General features: G+C 40.9%; 1 protein-coding gene across 2 annotated transcripts in view; it reads left to right on the forward strand.

Annotated features, from left to right (window-relative positions):
* The window catches only part of LOC122802512 (inosine-uridine preferring nucleoside hydrolase-like), a 440651-nt gene that overhangs the window by 136578 nt on the left and 281484 nt on the right, over positions 1–22589 (forward strand). For both annotated transcript variants that reach the window (XM_044072166.1, XM_044072167.1), the window contains one exon: positions 5090–5282. In XM_044072166.1, the coding sequence (XP_043928101.1) occupies positions 5100–5282 (183 nt within the window). In that variant the 5' untranslated portion in view covers positions 5090–5099. The remainder of the gene's footprint in view (positions 1–5089; positions 5283–22589) is intronic.

Raw genomic sequence — 22589 nt, forward strand, 5'->3', positions numbered from 1 at the left:
CTACAAGTTGCTTTTTCCCCAAGTCTCAGAATAATTATTCATCAGTTTTCATATCACTCACTATATATTCTAGTTACTGTATAGGGATTTGCCATATGATTCCCTTCCCTCTACAGTTTGCACAAGTTAATGTAAATTGTATGTGAAATTTATCTTATATTGTGCCTTGTGACTGTACCAACTCTGCCTTAAGCATGGACCTTGCCATGTCATGTATGTCAGGTTTGACTTTAAAAAGATTACTGCTAACCAAACTGGCTTAGCAGATTAGAAGTTTAGACCTGACTATACCCCGGATGATCTGACTATGACTAGTTAGCCAGCTTGTCCATCCCTGGGGAAGGGTGCTGTCAGAAGCCTACCACAGGAGCACCATTTGGGAAAAGTCTAGTAGTATAACTTTATGCACAGAGACTTGAGTGTGAGAAGAAGTGCAAGCCTGTCATAGGATGCATTACAGCCTAGCTAAGTATCGCAGATATGTGAAAGCAGACACTCTCCCTGGTTCGGCATAGCAGACATGGAAGCCAGTACTTTGACTACCAGGGGAGGCTATTGCAAGCATTCAAAACATTTCTAAACTCCACTGGATGTAGGTCACAGTCTCCATTTCCTTGCCTTCCTGCCCACAGTAGTCAGATGATGGGGAAGGGAGGAAGGAATGACCCTGTAAGAGATAACAGCTAGTCAGTTGTTGATATACAGCATGCTGTTTAGTAACCTCTGTGCATACGCTGTGTGAACACTTGATTGTATGTTGACTGTATTTGTATATTTATTTGTATTTGTTTACCAGGGAAGTCTGCCTAGGTTGTAAGAAGATTTCAGTGGAGGCCAAGGGAGACATGTTCCATCAGTTACAGACAAATAATGCAGTATCTGAAGTTACATCTAGCATCAGGAAAAAGAAGAAAAATAGAAACATAGCATATATATATGGTACAAGAGAGAGTATTATGTAGTACAAAGCAGAAAGTTACAAAAAGATTGTAGGATTATTATGTATATGTACAGTAGTGTGAAATCATTTATGATAACTGGATGGACTGCCTTAAATCCCATCCTGTTCTATTTATTTCTGTTGCTCTCTTTGAAGCTTCAGGTTACTTCTGAGTCCACTTTATTGATTAGGCTTGTAATGACATGTAGACAAATTGCCTTGTACTGATCTGTAACTCTATGAGCCTATAAGACAAATATTTGACTTCCTGTAGAGGTTTGAGCCATGGCTGTGGGATATCACTCTTAGAAGTTTTAATGTAAAACCTGCACAGGGTCTGGCATATCCCTTTCTCCACTGAATCAAACATTTGGGAATGACCCAACTACCTAACTGCTTTTCATGCTCCCAATACCTAGTACTAGTCAGTTCCACAGTCACCTTCACACAGTACAACTTACTAGGTTAGTATTGCAAGTAGCGGAGTAGAGCAATATTTTATTGCAGTTTAACTTCAACTGTCAGTCCAAGGATTCTGAAGTTGTTTTCTTTGAGATAGACAAACATAGTCATTCCATCACTGCCACTGTTGTTACTGTGATGAGTGGAAGCTAAACTTATGAGGAACATCAAACAAAGCAAGAAAAGGGAAACCTGTCTATCTCTAACAGGAAAAAAACAGGTGAATATCTAGAAAACTAACACAATTGGGGGGAAAAGGAGTCTGACTTCAGTCCTGAAAATCTGTCAGAAGTAACAAGCAAACCACTGATAAAAAATTGAAAGATCATAGGAAGTTCCTAGGCTACTGGCCCTGAGGCCCTTATAAGCCTAGCCAAGAGTTTACCCATGCAAAGACAAATCAGCACCCAGTGCCCCTGTCCAGAAGGGACACGGGTGGAATCCCAGGGATGTATTTTCTATTTACCATCCTGTTATCCAGATTGCGCTTAAAAAGTGGTAAAGAGGTATTCTGCTTGACGTGACGAGGGAGTCTATTCCATAGATGGGGGAGTATCTGGGACACAAATCTGTCCCGCCAGCAAGTCCTATTGATGTCACAGACCAGGTTGAGGCTGCATGTGCGGGTTACTCGAGTGGAACTTGACTTGCAGATATGCAGCAGTGCCATCAAGGTGGGGTCCGAGATCACCCTGTATGCCAGACAGAGGTCACCTCTGAGGAGTCTGTATGAAACAGAGTAGAGGGATAGGGCTTTTAGCCTATCTGTGTATGGTAGATTTTTAAGGCACTGGATTCTCCTGATGAGGAACCTCTGTGGTCTCTCCAGCTGATGCATGTGCTTTGCGAGGTACATGCCGAATGGGGCATTGTACTCAATAATGTGCCTTATAAGGGAAGAATACAGGGATGTTATGACCTCCTTGTCCCTGGATGAGATATCATTACTTATGAGGTGGCCATGTAGAAAGCTTTCCGTACACTGGAAGCAACATGGTGGTCAAAAGTCAGGCTGCTATCAATCTGGGTGCCCAAATCCCTCACAACTGACCGCATGCTTAGAACATTATTATTAATGTGATCATTTGTGGGGACATCTCTCTCCCCAAAGGGGATGATGATGCATTTTTTTGTAAACAGCTTGAGGCCATGTTTCTGGCACCAGTAATTTGTTTGTGTGAGATCCTCTTGGAGGATGTCCATGTCACTAGGGGAACTGATGACAGCTCTCAACTTGCAGTCATCTGCAAACTTGGTCAGCTATAGCTCACTGGTTTTTGGCATGTACCTCAGAAAAGTATATCCCCAATAACAGAGGCCCCAAGACCGAACCCTGGGGTACACCACTTGATACGAGTCTACTGCTTGAGGTGGCTTCCCCTATTTTGACTAGGTGGGTTTTATCAGTGAGCCAGATGGCCACCCATCTGGTAACATAAAGACTGATGCCTAGTTGAGAGAGTTTATCTATTATGTCAGAGTGGGGAATAGTGTCGAAGGCTTTGGCTAGGTCAGGGTAGGCGGTGTGCAGTGTCTTCTCCTCATCCATGGCTTTGGTGACTGTCTCAAAAAAGTTGACCAAATTTAACAGACATGACCTCCCCTTGACAAAGCCAAACTGTGGGGGATTGAGTGTTTGGAGGTTGCCAATGTCCTTGTTAATGAAGTCCATGATAATCTGTTCCATGGCCTTGCAAATCAGGCTAGTCAGGCTGATGGGTCTATAATTTCCTGAATCAGTGGACACTCCACCTTTGTGTAAAGGAATGACAGTGGCTGTCCTCCACTCAGCTGGGACAAAACCGGTACTCAGGCTTTGGTTGTATAAGGTGCCTAATGGTGCTGCAAGTTCCTGCCTGAGTTCATGTAGGATACAGCCTGGGATGTTATCAGGTCCCATGGAGGCTGTGTTTTTGCCTTTGAAAGAACAGTGATGACCTGATCCCTAGATATAAGGGGAAGAGGGCAGGTACTGGGAATGTCCTAATTTATTGATGGGGGGAACAGAGGGGTGAAGTTTTCACTGAATCTGTCAGCCAGGAAGTTTGCTATATCTACTGCATTTGTATATGTGGTGTCCTTGACCACCAGTTCTGAACAGATCTGGGTGCTACCTTTAAGATTACGGACATATGTGAAGAAGGCCTTATGATTGTCATTAGTAGATGTGGCCAATTTGGACTCAGTTTGCTTTGGAGGATTTCACTAGTGCTCTTATTTGCCTGTTTAGGCTAAGGAGAGATTCCTTCCAATTGGGCACCTACTCCTTGGTCCTGGACAGCAATTTTTTTTCTTTTGTTATAGAATTTATTTATTGCAGATGTCCACCAGACACATTTTCTCTTCCTTGTAGAGGATGATTTAGTCCTGTCAGGTATTCCTGATTCCATGCATCTGTATAAATGTGTGTATAGTAATTTTGTATAGTTTTGGATACTGGTGCCATTTCCTGGAGTGGGGAGGGGACTGTGAAGCTGTTTATACCATCCCTCAGGAGGCTGTAATCAGTTTTGGAGAAGTTTTTTTGATTGACCCTAACTGGCGGGGGGGGGGGGGGTCAGGGGAGATGGTGACTTCGAACGTGACCGCTTTATGGTCGGATCTTACAAGGGAGGATGATACTGCAGGGATGCTGCAGTGGTTGCTCATGCTGGTTAATATCAAGTCCAGGATATTATCACCTCTTGTGGGGGTATCGACTAGCTGTTCCAAAGCATTTGCATTGACAAAATCGAGGAATCTCTGGGCATTTTTGTTCTGGCAAGAGTAGTTCTTCCAGTCTATGTTTGAGTAGTTAAAGTCACCCAGGATCAGGGTAAAGGGTTGAATCTTTATAGATTCGAAGAGGTCTAGATAGGCAGTTTGGGCATCTTGGGTCAGATTTGGGGGCCAGTAGCATGCTATGATTTGTATAGGGGTCTTGTCAATAGTTATCTGCACCTGGAGTGTCTCCTGTGCGTTATACTGTTTGACCAGCCTGGAGGTGTGTATGTCTTTAATATACATTGACACTCCACCTCCTTTGGCTTTACTACCCACAGTTTGGGGTCTGAATGTAACCTTGGTACTTAAAGGGTGATCTACATCAACCACAGAAGAGATCTGATGAAAATTATAGTTAAGAAGAGGTGCTACTGGTAGCCTGGGAAAGTTTTTTGGTTTGAACTGACTAAATAAACTGTGGATCTTAGTCATGTAGGTGATACAGTACATAGCATCAAATTAAGGATTTCAGCCTTAGCAGTTAGGTAGGGAAATCAGCAGATTAGGCATGTCAAGTGGTCAGTATCTGACATTTTCTGTATCACATCAACAGGGTCAGTTTAGTTAGCTAGGAAGTCAAAACAAAAAAGGAATATTTTTTTCTGTCCTTCATCATCATTTTTGATGTTTCTTCTAATATTACCCAGTGATCACTCTTTTTTTATTCACTTGAACTGTAACCCTGAAAGAAGTTTAATTTTCTTACTGCATGGACCTGACTTCCACATTACTACGGATTTCAGTAGAGAGAGAATTGCTTTCTGTGTCTTTCTGTCTTGTGAATGAAGATGTTGCTGTATTTTTGCTATGTATAAAATGAATGTACACTATATGTTGCTCCAATTATGTCTGGTATTACAATGTCCTCCTATATAATAAGCCCTTGCTATTCTTCTTCTTCTGATTTTCTGTTTTTTTTTCCAGTACGTCTAAAATGGCCGAGAAGCTGCTGTTGGTTGATGTTGATTGTGGAGTGGATGATGCTCAAGCAATAATGATGGCTCTTGCACAGCCGACAGTTCAGATTTTGGGTATTACATGTTGCCATGGAAACACAGCTATTGACAATGTATGCAAAAATGTACTGCGAGTCTTAAAACTTTGCAATGAATCCAAGGTATGGTATAACAATGCAGATTTTACATATACTCTGAAAATACATGTAAGCTGCATTTCTAGGCTAGGTGTACTCTAGTGAGCCAGCAATTCAGTATCTGGGAAGCAGCACGTCAGCCTGTGTGAACTGCCTGCAGTTACTTGCATATTTTTATTTGTTTGTTTGTTTATGAATGCAGGTTTGTTGACTGGACTAAAAATCAAATCTATAGATAGTGGAAGTCATGGAGCAGAGCTCTAGACAAGAGAGTTGCTATCAAAACCTGCAGTATTAATATAATAACTGCAGGCTGAGAAGTAAGTGTACATATAGAAATATACAAGGATGTGTGTCAAAATGTCAAAAGCAAGTAACAGTTGAAAAAATATATATTTTATATTATTATATTTTTATATATAAACATTATTTATATATATATATATATATATATATATATATACATATATATATGTATGTATGTATGTGTATATATATATATATATATATATATATATATATATATATATATATATATCTAGGGGTATACTGAAATGTCAAATATCACTAATTTGACTTTGCAATATACCAGACCACCTACAGTGAAATATACACACACATATCAAAGGACATAAAATTTGCAGGGAGGACAAGCCCCCTTCCCCACTAATTAACTGTACACTAAGATCGCACAACAGTGGGGAATAAGGAAAACGTCTTACCCCACTGCTCTCAAAATTTCTAGTCATATTAAGATTAAGTTTATTTTGTTGCATTCTGTGTAGATATTGCAGCTTGTGCCCTCAGATTTCAGAAAATGGTTTTACTTGTATTTTACCGTTGCCTGTCGAGCAAAGTGCTGTTGAGGGAGTATACCCAGTGAAAGATCCAGGAACCTGCAGAAATGGGGACACAGTCTGGAAAGTAGACTACTAGGGTGTGGGGTGTGAAAAGTATACCACCTAGGGTTATAGTGCTCATATTGCTATGATTTAGTATATGAGAGATGGTCAAATCAGTATGCAGTATATGAGTCAGCCACTTATATCCACCGATGGCCGTCATACCCAGCATTTAATGCCAGTTTGTTTGACTGTGTATACACCTCATGTGATTCATAGTGATAAAACTCACCACAGTAATGTATTTCAAACTTATTTTATGTGAACATTATCTACAATAAAGAAGTCCATCTTGCTTCACACAATATACCTTAATCCTGTAATGTCAGAAAAATGACTGTTTAACCTTAGCAAATGGCAATATCTTCAGTCCCATTCACACACACATACACACAGAACCCCATAGTTAGCAAGTATACCAGTTTTGTTGATTACATACACAAAAGTTGACTGAGATCAAACAAATGAATACATGCATAAATAATGGCCACAATAATGTATTTCAGCTCATTGTTGTCAGACAGATGCATTTAAGTACACACCATAACGATGTATCTGTGCTGTCTTGGATTACGGATCTGACCACAGATCTGACTTTGGCCGCTTCTCAGACTTTGGATCCGTAGCTCAAGCTCCTCCCCTTACCCACAATCCTGCCCCAAGCCCCAGATTACTTCAGATTGAGATTGCCCCTTAGATGTTAACGCAGAGAAATTAAACAATTCTATAAATGTCTAGAAGCATGATAGGAAAAATATCTGGTGCTTAGATAGAGATAGACCAAAAGGGAAATACCTCCAAGTCATACCAGGAGACCATATGAATATCTTCTTTCATTGGAAAGTGTTAGGAGGAAGGGTAGGTTGAGGAAGGATAAAAACAAACAACACAGATGCATCCTTATGGTGAGTACATACATTTTGTATCTAATGTTGTCTTTTTCATCTGTTTCTCAACATTTGGGACAGAGTCCCCAGCTAGTATGAACCTAGACTAATCTCATGGAAGGATATTCCAGAGTACAACAGAACCAAACACTGCCATGTTCTTAGAAAGTAAGTCAAACTTGAGTATTGGACCAAGCAGCAGCAGCACAAATGTCATCTATAGAAGTTCTGGATAAGAAGGTGAAGAAGTGCAGACTGTCCTTGTGAAATTAACTTGTGGTGGTTATGCTAAGGGCAAACCCTTGTGTTTATAAACATAATAAATACAATCAGTGAGCCATCATGCTAATGTAACTTTAGACACAGAGTGTCCCGACTTAGCTTTTGAAAATTAAATAGTCTGATTTCCTGAAAGGTTTTGTTCTGTGGAGATAAAATCTCATCCATCTGTATACATCCAGTAAATTAATTCCAGTTTATTGGATAATTTTGGGAAGAACACAAGTAAAGTAATGGATTTGTTAAAGGCCAGTTTGGTCCGAAGAGAAACCCTGCCTTTATGAAAGATGATATAAGGTGGCTAGCAAGATTAAGCTTGAAGTTCCAAAACTCTTCTAGTAGATGTAATGGCAACTAGACAAAAAAATAGATCAGCCGTTGCTGTAGGTTCAAAGGGAGCCTAAGTTAAGACCTGGTGAAGAATCATCATATCCCAAGGAGGAACAGATTGTTTGATAGGTGGCCTGAGCAAAAAAGTGCAATTAAGGAAGAGTTGAATAATCTAAGGGAGGCCAATGACAAATGATCTTTGCCAACATAAAAACTGGAAATTGCAGCCAGCTGTACTTTGATTGCAGAGTAACTTGAACCACCATGAAAAATGGAAGCCGGGAATTCTAAAACCACTGAAATGGGCACAGAAAAGGGGTCTAGATTTCTTTCATTAGCCCAGATAGAGCATTGTTTCCATTTCCTCTTGTATATCTTCTTAGTACAGACTTTCTGAGAAGAAGCAAGATGTGTAAAACCTTGGAAGAAAGCCTGGACCATATAGCCATCATTGGAAGTAGAGAAACCATGCAGTCAAGCTGAGGGATTGTATGTCTGGGTGAGGTAGCTCAGAGGGGTGAAACAGAGGATTCAGAAAGAGATCCAGAACTTAAGGAGGGTATATCAGATAAGGCCAGATAATGGGAACCACACTTGTTGAGGTCAGAATGGGGCAATGAGGATCACCTTGCTCTTATGTTGATGAGCTTTCTGGAAAAACCTTGACATAAGAAGTGTGGGAGGATAGACATAAAGGAACCCAGGGGACCAGTTGTGGATCAGAGTATCCCTGTCTAACTCACCGTTTGGGGGATTAGGAAAAAAAATGTTGTATTTGAAATTGGGAACAGAAGTAAACAGGTTGCAGCATGGCTGGCCCCATTGGCAAAAAATGTCTTCTGTCACTGAAGGATTGAGAAACCTTACTGCAAGGCATTAGAATTGATCTACTGAGTCTGGCCACTATAAGATTGGACTTCCCAGAATGTGCATTGCTAATAGAAAGCAGTTAAAAGAGATCGCCCACTGCTACACACTCATTTACTTCCTGTTTGTTGATGTACCAGAGCACTGACTTTTTGTTCATCTGTATAGCACTCATCCCTTGAGAAAGAATGTCTTGAAATACCTGAAACACTAGAAGAACTGCCCTCAGCTCAGGACTTTGATGTGAAGATTGGCATCTTTGATTGACAATGTGCCTTGTAGTGTGTGTCCCAGGTAATCCCCCCCATCCCATCCGGGAAGCATCTATGGTCACTGTGAATTTGAGCAATGGGAGAAAGATGGAGTGGAGCTGCGAAACATCTGGTGCATGGTTCTACCAGGATACACGTTATCTGCAGCTCTTTGTGATTCACATGGGAGATATCATGGGATGTCAATTCATAGACAACTGGACTGGTAGTGTCCATTGTAGTACTCTTGTGTAGTATTTCACTAAGGGTAGAAGGGTTATAGAGAACCTCCATTGACCTCAGAAGCTGAAGGATCAGTCTGGCTGATGATGACTGAAGAGACAGTAAATTTGCCACTTTTAACTGTAATTTGGATAATCTGAACTTAGGAAGCTGAGCTACTTGAAAAGCTGTATCCAGATGAATCCTTATAAATTTCAGGGTTTTGGTGGGAAGGAGGTGAGATTTGTCATAGTTGGCTGTGATGCCCAAGAGTGTCTATTCTGGAGCAGATAGTCCCTGGCGCATATCAGCAGAATGCCTGGTGGGAGCCATGAGGAGCCACTCGGTGATGTATGGAAACACCTGGAATCCCAGCAGTCTCAAGTGAGCTGCAACCACTGACATGCATTTGGTGAACACTCAGGAGGCTATGGTGAGACCGAAGGGCAGAGCTCTGAATTGGAAATGGTTGGCTCATTGCTGGAAGTGAAGGTATCTCCTGTATCATCTGTCTATTTTTATGTGATAGTACACATCTTGGAGAGCTATCAAGCACATCCAGTCATCCTTCCCCAAAAGAAGAAGAATGGACTGAACTGTGACCATTTGGAACTTGGAGTGTTTGACAAACTGATTTAAGTTCAATTTGGGCCTGAGGTCCCCATCTGCTTTGACACCAAAAAGAATCTTGAATAAGTTATGAATCATAGTTGGTCTGGTGGAACTTCTTGGATGACTCCTTATCTTAGCAAATTTTCTATCTCTGATGCTGCCCCTTCCTTCGGTGGGGTGGTACATCATGAATTGTTTGTTGGGAATGGGTGGAGGAAGAGAAAATAGAATATAATAGCATCTTTGGTAATGGATGTCCAGACTTCCAAATGCAGATATAAGCACCCATTGACTACCTCCGGAGTGCAGCAGTTGGGCAACCTTTCAAGATGCCGGAAAGGGTTCTTGGTAAAGGGGCCTCTGAAGCCTTGGTTTTGTGGGGCCCTCCTGCTGCATGGGTGGTGTCTACCTTTAATGTTCCCCCTCTGCTGCAGGGGAATTTATCTCCACAGAAGTCCTGAGAGAACACTTGTGATTTTCTAAACAACATAGTTTTACCCCCTTCTGGTTTCTTCAGAAGGTCCTCAAAGGGCTAGAAAAATGTATCCCTTTGGCATATAGGGTTTTCCCATCCTGTTCGCTCCTGGAAAGCATTTGTTTAACATTGAGTACAAATAATGTAGATTTTCAAAAGATGCATTGATGAAGGACTGTCTTGTATGGCTCTGCAAAGTCACAGAGCTGCATTCAGTCATGCTTCCTAATGGTAATGCCTGAACCAGCCATTCTCAAAACACCTTCTGTAATGTGTGAAATCAAACACATAGAGGAATTTGATAGGGACTGAAGGGCAGCCACTTGTGAAGAGACAGTCCTTTAACCCTCCACTGAGAGGGATTTGGTAAGGTCTTTGGTCAAGTCCCTCTGAAACCTTGTAAAATGTGCCAGATAATTCAGCAACCACAAAACAAAGGTCAATGAAGCAAAACTTTGCTTCCTGAATCTGTCCAGTGCCCTAGACTCTCTGTTAGGGGGATGGACAAAGGGACTTTCCTCAGTAAGTTCTTTTTTGGTGGCTGCAACAACCACCATGGTATCAAATGGGACCCCAGCTTCAATGGTCACTGTCTTTGGGTGGAACTAGGTACTTGTCTGGCTTTCTAGGAATGGGTTCTGTTATATCCAGATCCTTACAAGTCTGATGGGAAATGAGGGTCACCGTTTCATCCGCTGGGTGCCTGACCCAAGATGTAGTTATGCTGGTTCTGAAAGTCTCATCGACTGTTCATGGGAAGGGGCTTCGAAAGACCAACCACCTTTCTGTCTCAGAAGTTCAAGAATGTCTCCGAATCAGATGCCCTCAGTGAGTGACCTGGGGGACCCCTCCCCATCATCGAAGTCATTATTTTCTGTTAAAGACTCCTGTGGGGTATCAGTGTGCATCCTCCTGCATGTATGCTTCTGGGGAGCTTCCTTATGGTGAGGATCAGATTACAGAGTAGGAGAAACACACTAGAAGGAAGAATTTCTTACTAACAGGTGTGCCAGAGATAGAAGAGGGAGCTAAATGTTCCATCTTTTGGCAAAATTACTGGAGGAATGGACAGACTTGCCCCTGAAAGATGTCTGAATGAAAACTGTAAACAGGGTGTCCATGTGGATTAGAAGTAACCAGGTGTAGCAGCCATAGCACACTGTGTTTACATTCAAGATATTCTGCCTTAAATAAAAGCTTTTGGAAAGACTATGGAAGCCATAGAAAGTGTTACAATAGGATCATCCAAGGGTATATGTAGAACACAATTATTCTTTAGCAATAAGAAAGAGTAGAGTGTAGTTTGTGCCAGTAATGTGCTTTTGTAAACAGAAAGGTCTCATATATCAGCTACAATTAATTTGTTTCCTCTTTTGGCATGAGAGCATTTCATGTGCAGGAAGAAAATATGGCAGTGCTGAAGGGGCTGACTACATATGGCAGTACTGAAGGAGCTGACTACATATGGCAGTACTGAAGGAGCTGACTACATATGGCAGTGCTGAAGGAGCTGACTACCTATGGCAGTGCTGAAGGGGCTGACTACCTATGGCAGTGCTGAAGGGGCTGACTACCTATGGCAGTGCTGAAGGGGCTGACTACATATGGCAAGGCAGATTCCTGGAGTGTGGCTTGCATTACCGTACCAGAGAAATGCACAGCAGATAAACAGAGGCTTCTACCCTTAAAAACAAAAGAGCATTGGAATAATTTCCTTTGTTCCAAAGATTAACCATATTTATGTATTGGGTGGCAAAATAAAAAAGCAGGATGCCAGGAAGAGTAACTCCCTTCTGGAAGATCAAGCATAGAGAAGTAGATAATCGATGAACTGGACTTATCTGTGTCAAGACTTGATACCATTTAGGTGTGTTTTGTGGTTCTTGGTAGACTTCAACTTAGGAAACAATTTAAATTAATTTAATGAGGATCTTTATCTTTTTGGATGTGGGTTGTTCGCAAGTTTGACCATGGACATGCCTTGGTAAACACAAAGACGTGGACTGAGGATTAAAAAAAGATGGTCCACTGCCTTTATGGTCCGGATCTGCCCAGTGAGTGATGACTAACTTGATAAACGGTTTGGGTGGACATTGAGCTGAGGTACATAATATTTAGTGGCTGTAATAATGCCCAGGGCAACAGTGGTAGTTACAAATATAACACCTTAACCATGAAAATGTTTTCCTTTCATTTTTTTATCAGAAAGTAGGACTGTATAAAGAGGGATTATTTTACAGTTATTAATGTTGTATGCTAATAATGCAGGTTAACAGGGAATTGCCGAAGAATGTGATTTGTAACTCTCCCATGAACATGGGGAAGTTGCATGTGAAGTTTTTAGTGTTTTACAGAATCAATATAGCCTCTTATTTTTTTAGCAGGTGTATTGAGATGTTCATTGATATGGTTCCTGATTGAGGTTCATTCAAGTAAGTAACCGTTTCTTTGGTTATGGGACTGAGAAGTGGTGCATGTTTGTTACTGTTATAATTGGGAGATAGAGCACTCTCTCCTTCTCAACCCCCCTTAAAGGAGGATAGAAAATGGTAAAGTGGCTTTTTCTCCCTTCCCTTTTATTTTCCCCCATATGGTGGTGGCAGTCGTTGTTCATCTAAACTATGCTGGAAGGGATTTTAAACACACATTGTGTAAAAGTAGTGACAAAATAACATGGGGGGGGGGCGTAATGGAGACTACTGGAGCTGGTGATTTCATATTAGCCTGCTGACTGGGAATTTGGTGCTTTTCTCTGGGGATTGTATGATAACTGTATTCCATTGAGTATGGTGTGAAAAGATGAGTATATGGCTTGAGATTAAAGGCTCTGGCCTCCACCATGAGAACAAATGAATATGTGTTGTACAGAGTTCTGATTATGTTGTTAACTCTTAGGACAGTCTGGGAGTTTTGAAGCTTTTGGAGTTTGGGACAATAGATGACTACAGTGACTTGTACAAAAACCTTCTTAATGATTAGTTTAGTTTACTGTTGGACTGTGTTACTGTTTGGAGTAGCAGGCATCTGTCAAATATACCACCAAATATTTCATTCTGTCCCACCCCCACAAGAATGGGTATTCAGCTTACAAATCCTCAGATGGAACAAATTCAGTTCTAGGGCCTGTGTTTTAGTGGCATTCACTTATAACCCATCATCTGTCCATATCCCTTCAACATCTTAAAAAGTGTCTTTAATTATATATAACATTTGAGATGTTTGATTTGGATTGCTGGTTAGAGACTGACAGTGCCTTCCCTCCCGGGGTCTGGTCTCAGAGTACAAGCAAAGACAAAGGGGCAGGGGCATTTTAAATGAAAGACCTACTCTGGTAGAGTTTCAAGTTGAATCTAGAACAGAAGCAGCTGTTAAAAAAGGATAATTAGTAGGACATATAAAACATTGCAGGATAACTATAAGAATCAATCAAAGGCGGTTAGAAAAGGTTGGGAAGAAAGACTGGAAAAGGAATTTACAGTAAGACATATGTATGGTTCCCAAGTATGCAACCAAGTTCAGAAAATTTAGGATCTTAGCTTGGAAGTGTTTGTATAGATATTTTTCATATCCCAAGAAGGCTTCAAAGACTTTTTCCTCTGGTGTATAGCAAATGGTGGAGATGTGTGGGAGAAGAAAGAGGTAATTGAGAAACAAAAGTTATGTACTCACCATAATGATAGATCTGTGTTGTCCATTTTCATTCTTCCTGAACTGATGGGTCTTGGATCTGTCCGCAGATTTGGCTCAACCACTTTCACTAGATTCACAGATCCAACTCTCGAGCTCCTTACTTACTCATAATGCCCCACCAATCTAACATACCTCAGATCAAGTTTGCTGGCCCTAGGAAAAAAAAAGTTATGTAATTACCATAAGAGTTCCATCTGTGTTGTCTGTTTTCATTCTTCCTCAACTAATGGGATTAGATCCGAACCGCAGATCTGACTCGGACGTTTTACTAGCTCGTGGCCACCAACAAACTCTCAAGCTCCTTCCCTATCCATCATGCACCTCACCTAAAATCCCTCAAATCTTGTTTGCAGCTGAACAGGAAGCTTATAAAAGAAATAGCTTAACTGGAGTTCAATACAAAGGACATAGGTGTCCTGAAGTGTCTCATTCCTCTAGAAGTCAGTTATGAAATATCGAGGGGGATGGTGGGTGGAGAGTTGAGTAGGAATGAAAATTTACAACACAGATGGAACGTTATGGTAAGTACATAACTTCTTTACCTGATGTTGTCAGTTTTCATTCATTCCTCAACTAATGGGACAGAGTCCCCAGCTACCTAAATTCCTGAGTGGACTCTGAGGAAGGATATTCCTTAGTACAGTTGAGCCAAAGCCTGCTCTTCCCCTTGAGACAAAATCTAGTTTGTAATGAGTGAAAAAGGTATGGGGGTTGATCAAGTTGCAGTTGCACATATATCATCCATAGAAGTTCTAGACTGGTGTACAGCAGACGTTGCCATGAATCTGGTTGAATAAGCCTTTAGTGGTTTTGGTAAGGGAAGATTCAATTTGTTATAGACAAAGGAGATGCAATTTACCAGCCATCTAGCTAGAGTTACCATTGTAATTGATTCGCCCAATTTATTATGTGCAGAGGAAAAACATAACTACTCTGTCTTTCTAATCTATTTTGTTCTGTCTAGGTAGAAACATAATTGTCTAGGAACATCCAGTAAGGACAGCGTATATTGTGGGAAAAATGCTAGCAAGTTAATCGATTGGTTAATGTTGGATTCTGACACCACCTTAGGAAGGAAGGAAGGTAACATGACCCTGTTTTTATAAAAAATCAAATATGGGGCCTTGGAACATAATGCCTGAAGTTCTGAAATTCTTCTAGCAGATCTAATTGCTACTAAAAATACAGTTTTCCAGGTCAAAACCTTAAGATCACATTTATCTACAGGTTCAAAGGGAGAGTCTATTAAGACTTGCAGTACCAAATTTAAATCCCATGGTGGCATGGGGTCTTAGCAGAAAAGTACCTTTCAAAATTTTGAGGAAGCCAGAGAAGAATTTTGAAATTCCACATGAAAGTTAGAGATTGCTGTGAGTTGAACTTTAATCATTGATGAACTAGCACCCTCATTAAACAAACTCAGTAAAAATTGTGGAACAGAATGAACAGGAGCTGAGAAGGGGTCTTCATGATTCTGTTCTACCCAGTAAACAAGCCTTCTCCATTTACTCCTGCAGAGTTTCCTAGTAGAAGATTTATGAGAAAATAAAAGTATGGAACAAACAGGGGAAGAAAGCATTGGTTGCCTGGCTATTAAAGGAATTAGAGATAACTCGCTGTTAGTTTGAGATCTGAGATATCCAGGTGAACCATTCCTGTTGAGTGAGACAGAATGTCTAAAATTGGATCCAGAATCCCAGGTGGGTATAGTAGATGAGGCCAAAGGAAGACAAACCAAATCTGCCAATAAGGTGCAATGAGGATGACTTTGTTCCTCAACTGGACCGCTTTCTGAAGGAATTTGGGAATTAGGAGTGTTGGAGGATAAGCATACAGAAGACCAGGGGGCCAGTCGTGAAGTAGAGCATCCTTCAATGATTCCCCCTAGTGTGGGATCAGGGCAAAGAAGCTGCTGCACTTGCTATTTAGGAGGATGCAAAAAGATTGCAGCAAGGCTGGTCTCACCGACTGAAGATCATTTCTGTCACTTTGTTGTTGAGAGACCACTCGTGAGGTAGTAAGATGAATCTGCTCAGTTTGTCTGCTATCACATTGGACTGCCCCGGAATATGAGTTACTTTTAGAAGTGGTTGGAACATATCACTCATTGACACACTCTGATGGCTTCTCAACACAGGGGATAAGGTCTGGTTCTCCATTGCTTGTTGATGTACCAGACTACTGACATGTTGTTTATCTGGACTGCAATTGTTCCAAGGGGAAGAGAGTCCTGGAATGCCTGGAATGCTAAGAGCACCACTCTCATCTGCAGAACACTGATATGCAGGTTGGCCTCTACAGGGGACCAAGTGCCTTGAACTGTTTTCCCCAGGAAGTGTCCACACAATCTGGGAAGTGTCTGTGGTCACTATAGCCTTAGGCTGAGGAAGGATGAAAGGATGACCTTGTAAAAGCTGTTCTGACTGTATCCACCAGGAAACGTATTGTTTGCATACCTGGGTTATTCTTATTTTCGCAGACATGGGCTGAGAAAGCACTGACCACTGTGTTGCTAGCATCTACTGAAGAATTCTCATGCGTAATCTTGCTAAAGGAACTAAAATTATTGCTGCAGACATTGATCCCAGGGCTTGCAGAATCAATTGGGCTGAAATTCTGCTACTGCAAATTATTTTCATGACCTGTGTCCTTATTGTTTGCACTCTTGATAGAGGAAGAGAAGCTACCATAGATATGTGTTGAACAGTGTTCCTAGGAATTCTAAAGTCTGGGTTGGTTGCAGATGAGACTTGTTGTAGTTTATGGTTATTCACAGATGTGAACAGGCCTGTAACACCTGATCCTGAGCTTCTGTCAGTTGATGCCTGGTCAGGGTGGTAATGAGACAGTCTAAATATGGAAACACACAGAATCCTTGCAGTCTCGAGTGAGCTGCAAATACTGAGATGTACTTGGTGAATGCCCTGGTGGCTGTGGTGAGGCCAAAGGGCAGTGCTCTAAACTGATAGTGACTGGATCCCAGCTGGAAGCATAAGTACTTTCTGGATTGTCTATTCATCTTTATGTGTTAGTATGCATCCTGAACATGTATCAAGCACATCCTTTCTCCTTGCCCACAAAGGGCAGTGTGGACTGAACCATGACCATGCAGAACTGTTTGTGTCGAACCAACTCTTTCAATACACTGAGCTCCAAAACTAGTCTCCAGTTCCCTGATCTCTTTGGCACCCAAAAGAATCTTGAGTAAGTTCTGGATTCTATCTGGTCTGGTGGAACCTCTTGGATGACTTTTTTTTTTTTTGTAGCAGCTTTTGTATTTCTAGTGCTGCTACTTTCATCTGACTGGGTGGGACATCAAGAAGTTTTCTGAATAATGGAGGAGGTAGGGAAAAGGGAATTATATAACCTTCTGAAATAATTCTCTTCACCGAACTATCTTTTGCTATACTTAGCCAGGCTCTCATTTGCAGAGGTAAGTGACTCCCAACTACCTCCAGAGGTAAGCAGTAAGGCTTCCATTCAGGAGTGCTGAAAGGTTCTGTCAGAAAAAGAATATCTAGACCCGATGTTTTGCAGGCCTCCTCTGCCACAGGGGTGTCATCTTCCATTATTGCTCCCCCCGTGCCACAGGGGTGTTGTCTTCCATAATTGCTCCCCCCTGTGCCCCTGGGACAACTAACTCCATATCTGTCCTGGAAAGGACTCTGAGATTTTCTGAACCGCATTTTCAACCTCCCCTTTGATTCGTGGTAAAGGTCCTTCGAGGTGACAAAAAAATGCATGCCCATTTCAGAGAGGGTCTTTCCATCTTTCTCACATCTGGATAGTATGTATTTTACCATGGGGCCAAATAAAGAAGTGCCATGAAAGGGAGCATTGACAAACAAAGACTTGAAAGACTCTGCAAGAGAAGCCTAGTCCTGAGTAGCATTCTTCCATCACCCAGAATGATTCTGCAGTACAAGGACAAAATGATTGACCAACAATTGGCTAAGCTTCTGGTGTCATTCTAAAGGGATCCAGTATCTATCTGCCTGGGATGACATGGTCGACAGACCACGATGCTTTGCCAGAGATGGCCTGCACCTGTCACACCTGGGATTCCAGATACTGGCTAAGGTTTTTGCCGCCCCTATAGTGCCTTTTTTAGGCAAGGTTCAAATGACAAATTCACCACTGTAACAGGAACAGGCAAGCAAAAACTGAGGGTGATCCTACTCAATGCTAGAAGTCTAAATCTCAAAATGCACTCACTCAAGGCACTCCTTAAAATGGAGAACATCGATATCTGTGCAGTGACTGACACCTGGTTCAAGGCTCCAGAGAGCACCCCTGCACTACCAGGCTATAACTCATACCACACTTTTCGGCCATGTAACCTGGACCGGAACACCAAAGGCGGAGGTGTGTCCATATTCATTAAGGATATCCACACCTCCAGGCTAGTTGCTCAGCATAATGCAGCCGAGGTTATCCAAGTGCAACTAACTTTGGGCAAAACTGCAATCAAAATTGTAGCTTGCTACAGATCCTCCACCGTGCCCTAGGATTCCCACTCCTCTTTTCTTGATGTACTGGAAAATATTAGGGTTCAACCAAACACCCTAACAATGGGCGATTTCACCTACCCCACCATTAACTTGGAAAACTACTCATGTACAAACTCCTTCGCTCAACTCTTTCTGGAATTCATAAACTCCAATGCCCTGGATCAACTTATCCACGCCCCCACCAGGGGAAACATTATCCTAAATCTAGTCATTACCAACATGAGTGACTGGTATTCCACACCTGAAGTCAACGCCTCATTGGTCCGATCTGACCATAAGCTAATTACCCTAGATATCCACATCATGTCCCCACCCCCCATTAAGGAAACCATGGTAAAAAATTTCTCCAAAACCAACTTCATGCTTCTTAAGACAGAAGTGGTGAACTTCATGACACCCATGCAGATGGACAATACAGTTACGACTACTGAATACTACACAATTGCACTTTATAACCACTTACACGAGTGCATGGATCATGCCATCCCAAGCAGAACCAAGACGCTATCCTCCAAAAAAAGGAAGCCAATCTGGTGGTCCCCTGCCATAAACAAACTGTACAACAGAAGGAAGAAACTGTTGCAAAAGAGAGTAAAATTCCATGAGTGGAGGAGCTCCCTGGTCAGCATCAGTAAGAAGCTGCGATCCCTGATAAAATCCTCCAAAGCTAGTTACGAAAACAAAATCGCCACTGATTCTAAAGACAACCGCAAAGCATTCTATAGCTATGTCAAGAATCTCAATGGCAACACTCAGATCTGCTCTGAGGTACAGCACAATGGCACTAAATATACATACCCAACTGATATTGCCAACATCCTGGCAGATAGGTTCAGTGCTAACTTTAACCCCCTCTCACCTCCTAAAGAGCCCATCTCTATACCGGAAGAATGCAAAGTTCCTGTAATCACAGCTGCACAGGTAAAAACCACACTCTTCAAAGCCAAGAACACAGCATCCATGGGACCAGACAACATCCCAGGCTGAGTTCTACATGAACTACAGAACTAACTGGAATCCCACCTAAGTACCATGTTCAATCATAGTCTCACCTCAGGCTTTGTGCCTGCTGAATGGCGCACAGTGACGGTTATCCTACTCCATCAGGGGGGAGCCACCACGGACCCCAGGAACTACCGCCCCATTAGCCTGACGAGCCTGGTTTGCAAGGCCATGGAACGTATCATCATGGAACTTATAAACAAAGACATTGGTAATCTCCAAACTCTGGACCCCACCCAGTTCAGGTTTATAAAAGGCAGATCGTGCCTCCTAAACCTGATAGACTTCTTTGGAGCAGTCACCAAAGCCGTAGACGAGGGTAACATGGTTCACACAGCCTATCTAGATCTTGCCAGGGCTTTCAACACCATCCCCCACTCTGGAATTATAGATAAACTTACTAAACTAGGTATAAATACCTATGTCACAAGATGGGTTGCCAACTGGCTGACTGACAGAATCCACACTGTGAAAGTAGCAGACTCCAAATCCGGCTTCAGGCCAGTGACAAGTGGAGTACTACAGGGTTCAGTCCTGGGTCCTCTCCTGTTTGGTATCTACTTCTCTGAAGTACATAAACACAACGTGAGACGGCTCACTCCATCTATGCTCTTATACAAGGTTGCGAGTGACACACGACTCGAATAAGGGTGAATAATAATTAAAATATTTTTAATGACAGACTAAAACTCATTGTACATCCTCACACAAATAATACATGTAACGGTAAGCGCTTTCATCTGCTGAATACAGACTTCTTCAGACCAGGTGACACAGCTAATTCACTTGCTTTTAAGTACTTTTTGGCGCCAAGATTTCCAATCATCTAGTTTAAATGTTTTTGCAAACCATTTGGCGCCAAACATCCCTTGTTGGCATTCCAAAAGTCCATAAGGATATTAAAAAAACCCTGTTTCGTCCAATCATTTCAGGGAGTAGATCAAAGACATTTAATATTGGGGTTATCATTGATAGATGGGTGAAGCTGATGTATAGTAAAATACCACACCTTATTAAAGAGTCATGGATGTTTTTGGCCCACCTCACTCCGGATAAATGGAATAGTAATCTAACTTTTATTACTACTGATGTTCTTGACCTGTTCTCCTGTATCCCAAAGTAACAGGGACTGGAAGATTTTTGTGCCAGTTTGCAAAAATATTCAGATATGAGCTGGGATTGGGTTAATTTAATTACGGACATGATGGGACTAGTGGTGGACAACAACTTTATTTATTTTGAGGGGGAATATTATAAACAGATAAGAGGAGTGGCCATGGGGGCCTCATGTGCCCCCATATTCGCAAATATGGTCATGTTAGAATGGGAAAACCAGTATGTATTTAGTAGTGAGTATTACAAATACATTACGTATTATACTAGGTTTTTAGACAATATTTTTGTCCTGTGGAATGGGCCAGTTGAAAGTATTCAAGATTTCATAGAATATATTAATCAATCCAGTGTTTTTTTTTTTTAAATTTACACACAAAATTAATACTAAGGGTATCGCCTATTTGGACACCTACATCAGTCATACTGAGACAGGGTTCCAGTCTGAAATATATAGGAAAAATATGTTTTCAAACGGATACCTAGAATACACTAGTTGACATCCTAGGCATATGTTAAAAAATATCTTTAAAGGTCAGTGTATTCGGGTTGCTTGAATGTCATCTAATTTTGAGATTATGGTAAGGGAAATGGAAAATATTATAACCATGTTCCTAAATAGAGGGTATCCCTTGCCATTGCTCAAAGATATTTCATCTTATGTGATAAGAGAATGGGGGAAAAATATGTACCAATGATGGGTATTGATTTAAATAATATTAAGAAAAGAACTGGTAGGACTGAGGAACTAGGTTTAAATAGAGCATGTGTACTAACATATACACCTTATGTGAATGATATAAAAAATATTATCGGTAGGCATTGGAACACGTTAGAAGTTGATGATGAAGTTAAAAAAGTACTTGGTGACAGACCAGACTTTGTTTATAAAATGGGTATGAATATTAAAACTATTAGAAAAAATTTCAAAGATCACAGATGCAGACAGAGTGGGAAAAACCACTAGGAAATGTGGGGCCTGCAATCAGTGCACTGACATCAATGAGACGGTAGGATGTAGGTTGGAAGATATGAACAAAACCTATGTGAATTTTATAAGGGGGAATTGTAATAGTAAAAACACAGTATATCTGGCAAAGTGCACATTGTGTACTGCCTTCTACATAGGAAAAACTGAAAGGCAATTTAGAAAGCGTATATATGATCATAATTATAATATTAAAGTTAAGGATACAAAAAATGCACTTTATAGACATATCAGTAAATGCGGGAATTTGCACAGTTTTAAATTTGCCATTATAGACCAAGTACATATTTCCCCCCTGAGGGGGGAATTATAAAGCACTTTTAGGTAAAAGAGAGAGTGTATGGCAAATTTTAACAGATGCCACTAGAGAACCAGGCATCAATGATTTTATATCTATAAAGCCGTTTTTACTACTACAATAATTATTTGATGAGGGGTCGGGTATTTGAATGGGATTTTGAAGTATTAGAATGAAGTATTTTAACTGTATGTTTAATGGATGTATTTTGTAGTTTTTATTTTATAGTAAGAAGCTGCACGAATCCCAAGCACTCCACTGTAGTCGACCAAACCACGTTAAAAAAAGTTGGAAGTAAAATAAAATAAAATGTTGGTTTATTATTAAGTGTACAATTTTAAAAATCCACTTTTCGTCCAGTAAAACTTACTCAACTTCTTCAGATAAAAAACTTATAGACAACCATTTCTAAATACAAGTGTCTTATATAGGTTTCAAACCAGGTCACATGAGTATGGTAATAACATTGTAACTGACTGGATAATTTAAAGCGGTATGTAGTCATGCTCAAAAAATGTATAATACCAAAACATTGTCTGTATGTGTATAAATAAACTAACATTCTTACTCGTCCAACAGTGTCCAATGTTATGAAAATTACTACTGCCTATAACATTAAATAACTATTGTTCTTATTAACTTATTTAAACCTGCTCTCTAACAATTGCGCGCTGAACATGAACATAAATAGTAAACTCAGAATTATATATACGCACTCATAGATGAAAAACCTGTGATACCAAGTTCTTATTAGCCTTATTAGGTCAAGTATATTGAATAAGTACACTTATTAAGACATATATCAATTCAATGAAATACAATAATCTTTGACATATGTGCGATAAAAACCTACCATAGTGTACATAAGTACCCGTTACTTCAGTAAAATATAGTAAACGTAGCA

The sequence above is a fragment of the Protopterus annectens genome, chromosome 5.part0 (assembly GCF_019279795.1).
Source record: "Protopterus annectens isolate FY-2018-M chromosome 5.part0, PAN1.0, whole genome shotgun sequence".
Taxonomy (NCBI): domain Eukaryota; kingdom Metazoa; phylum Chordata; order Ceratodontiformes; family Protopteridae; genus Protopterus; species Protopterus annectens.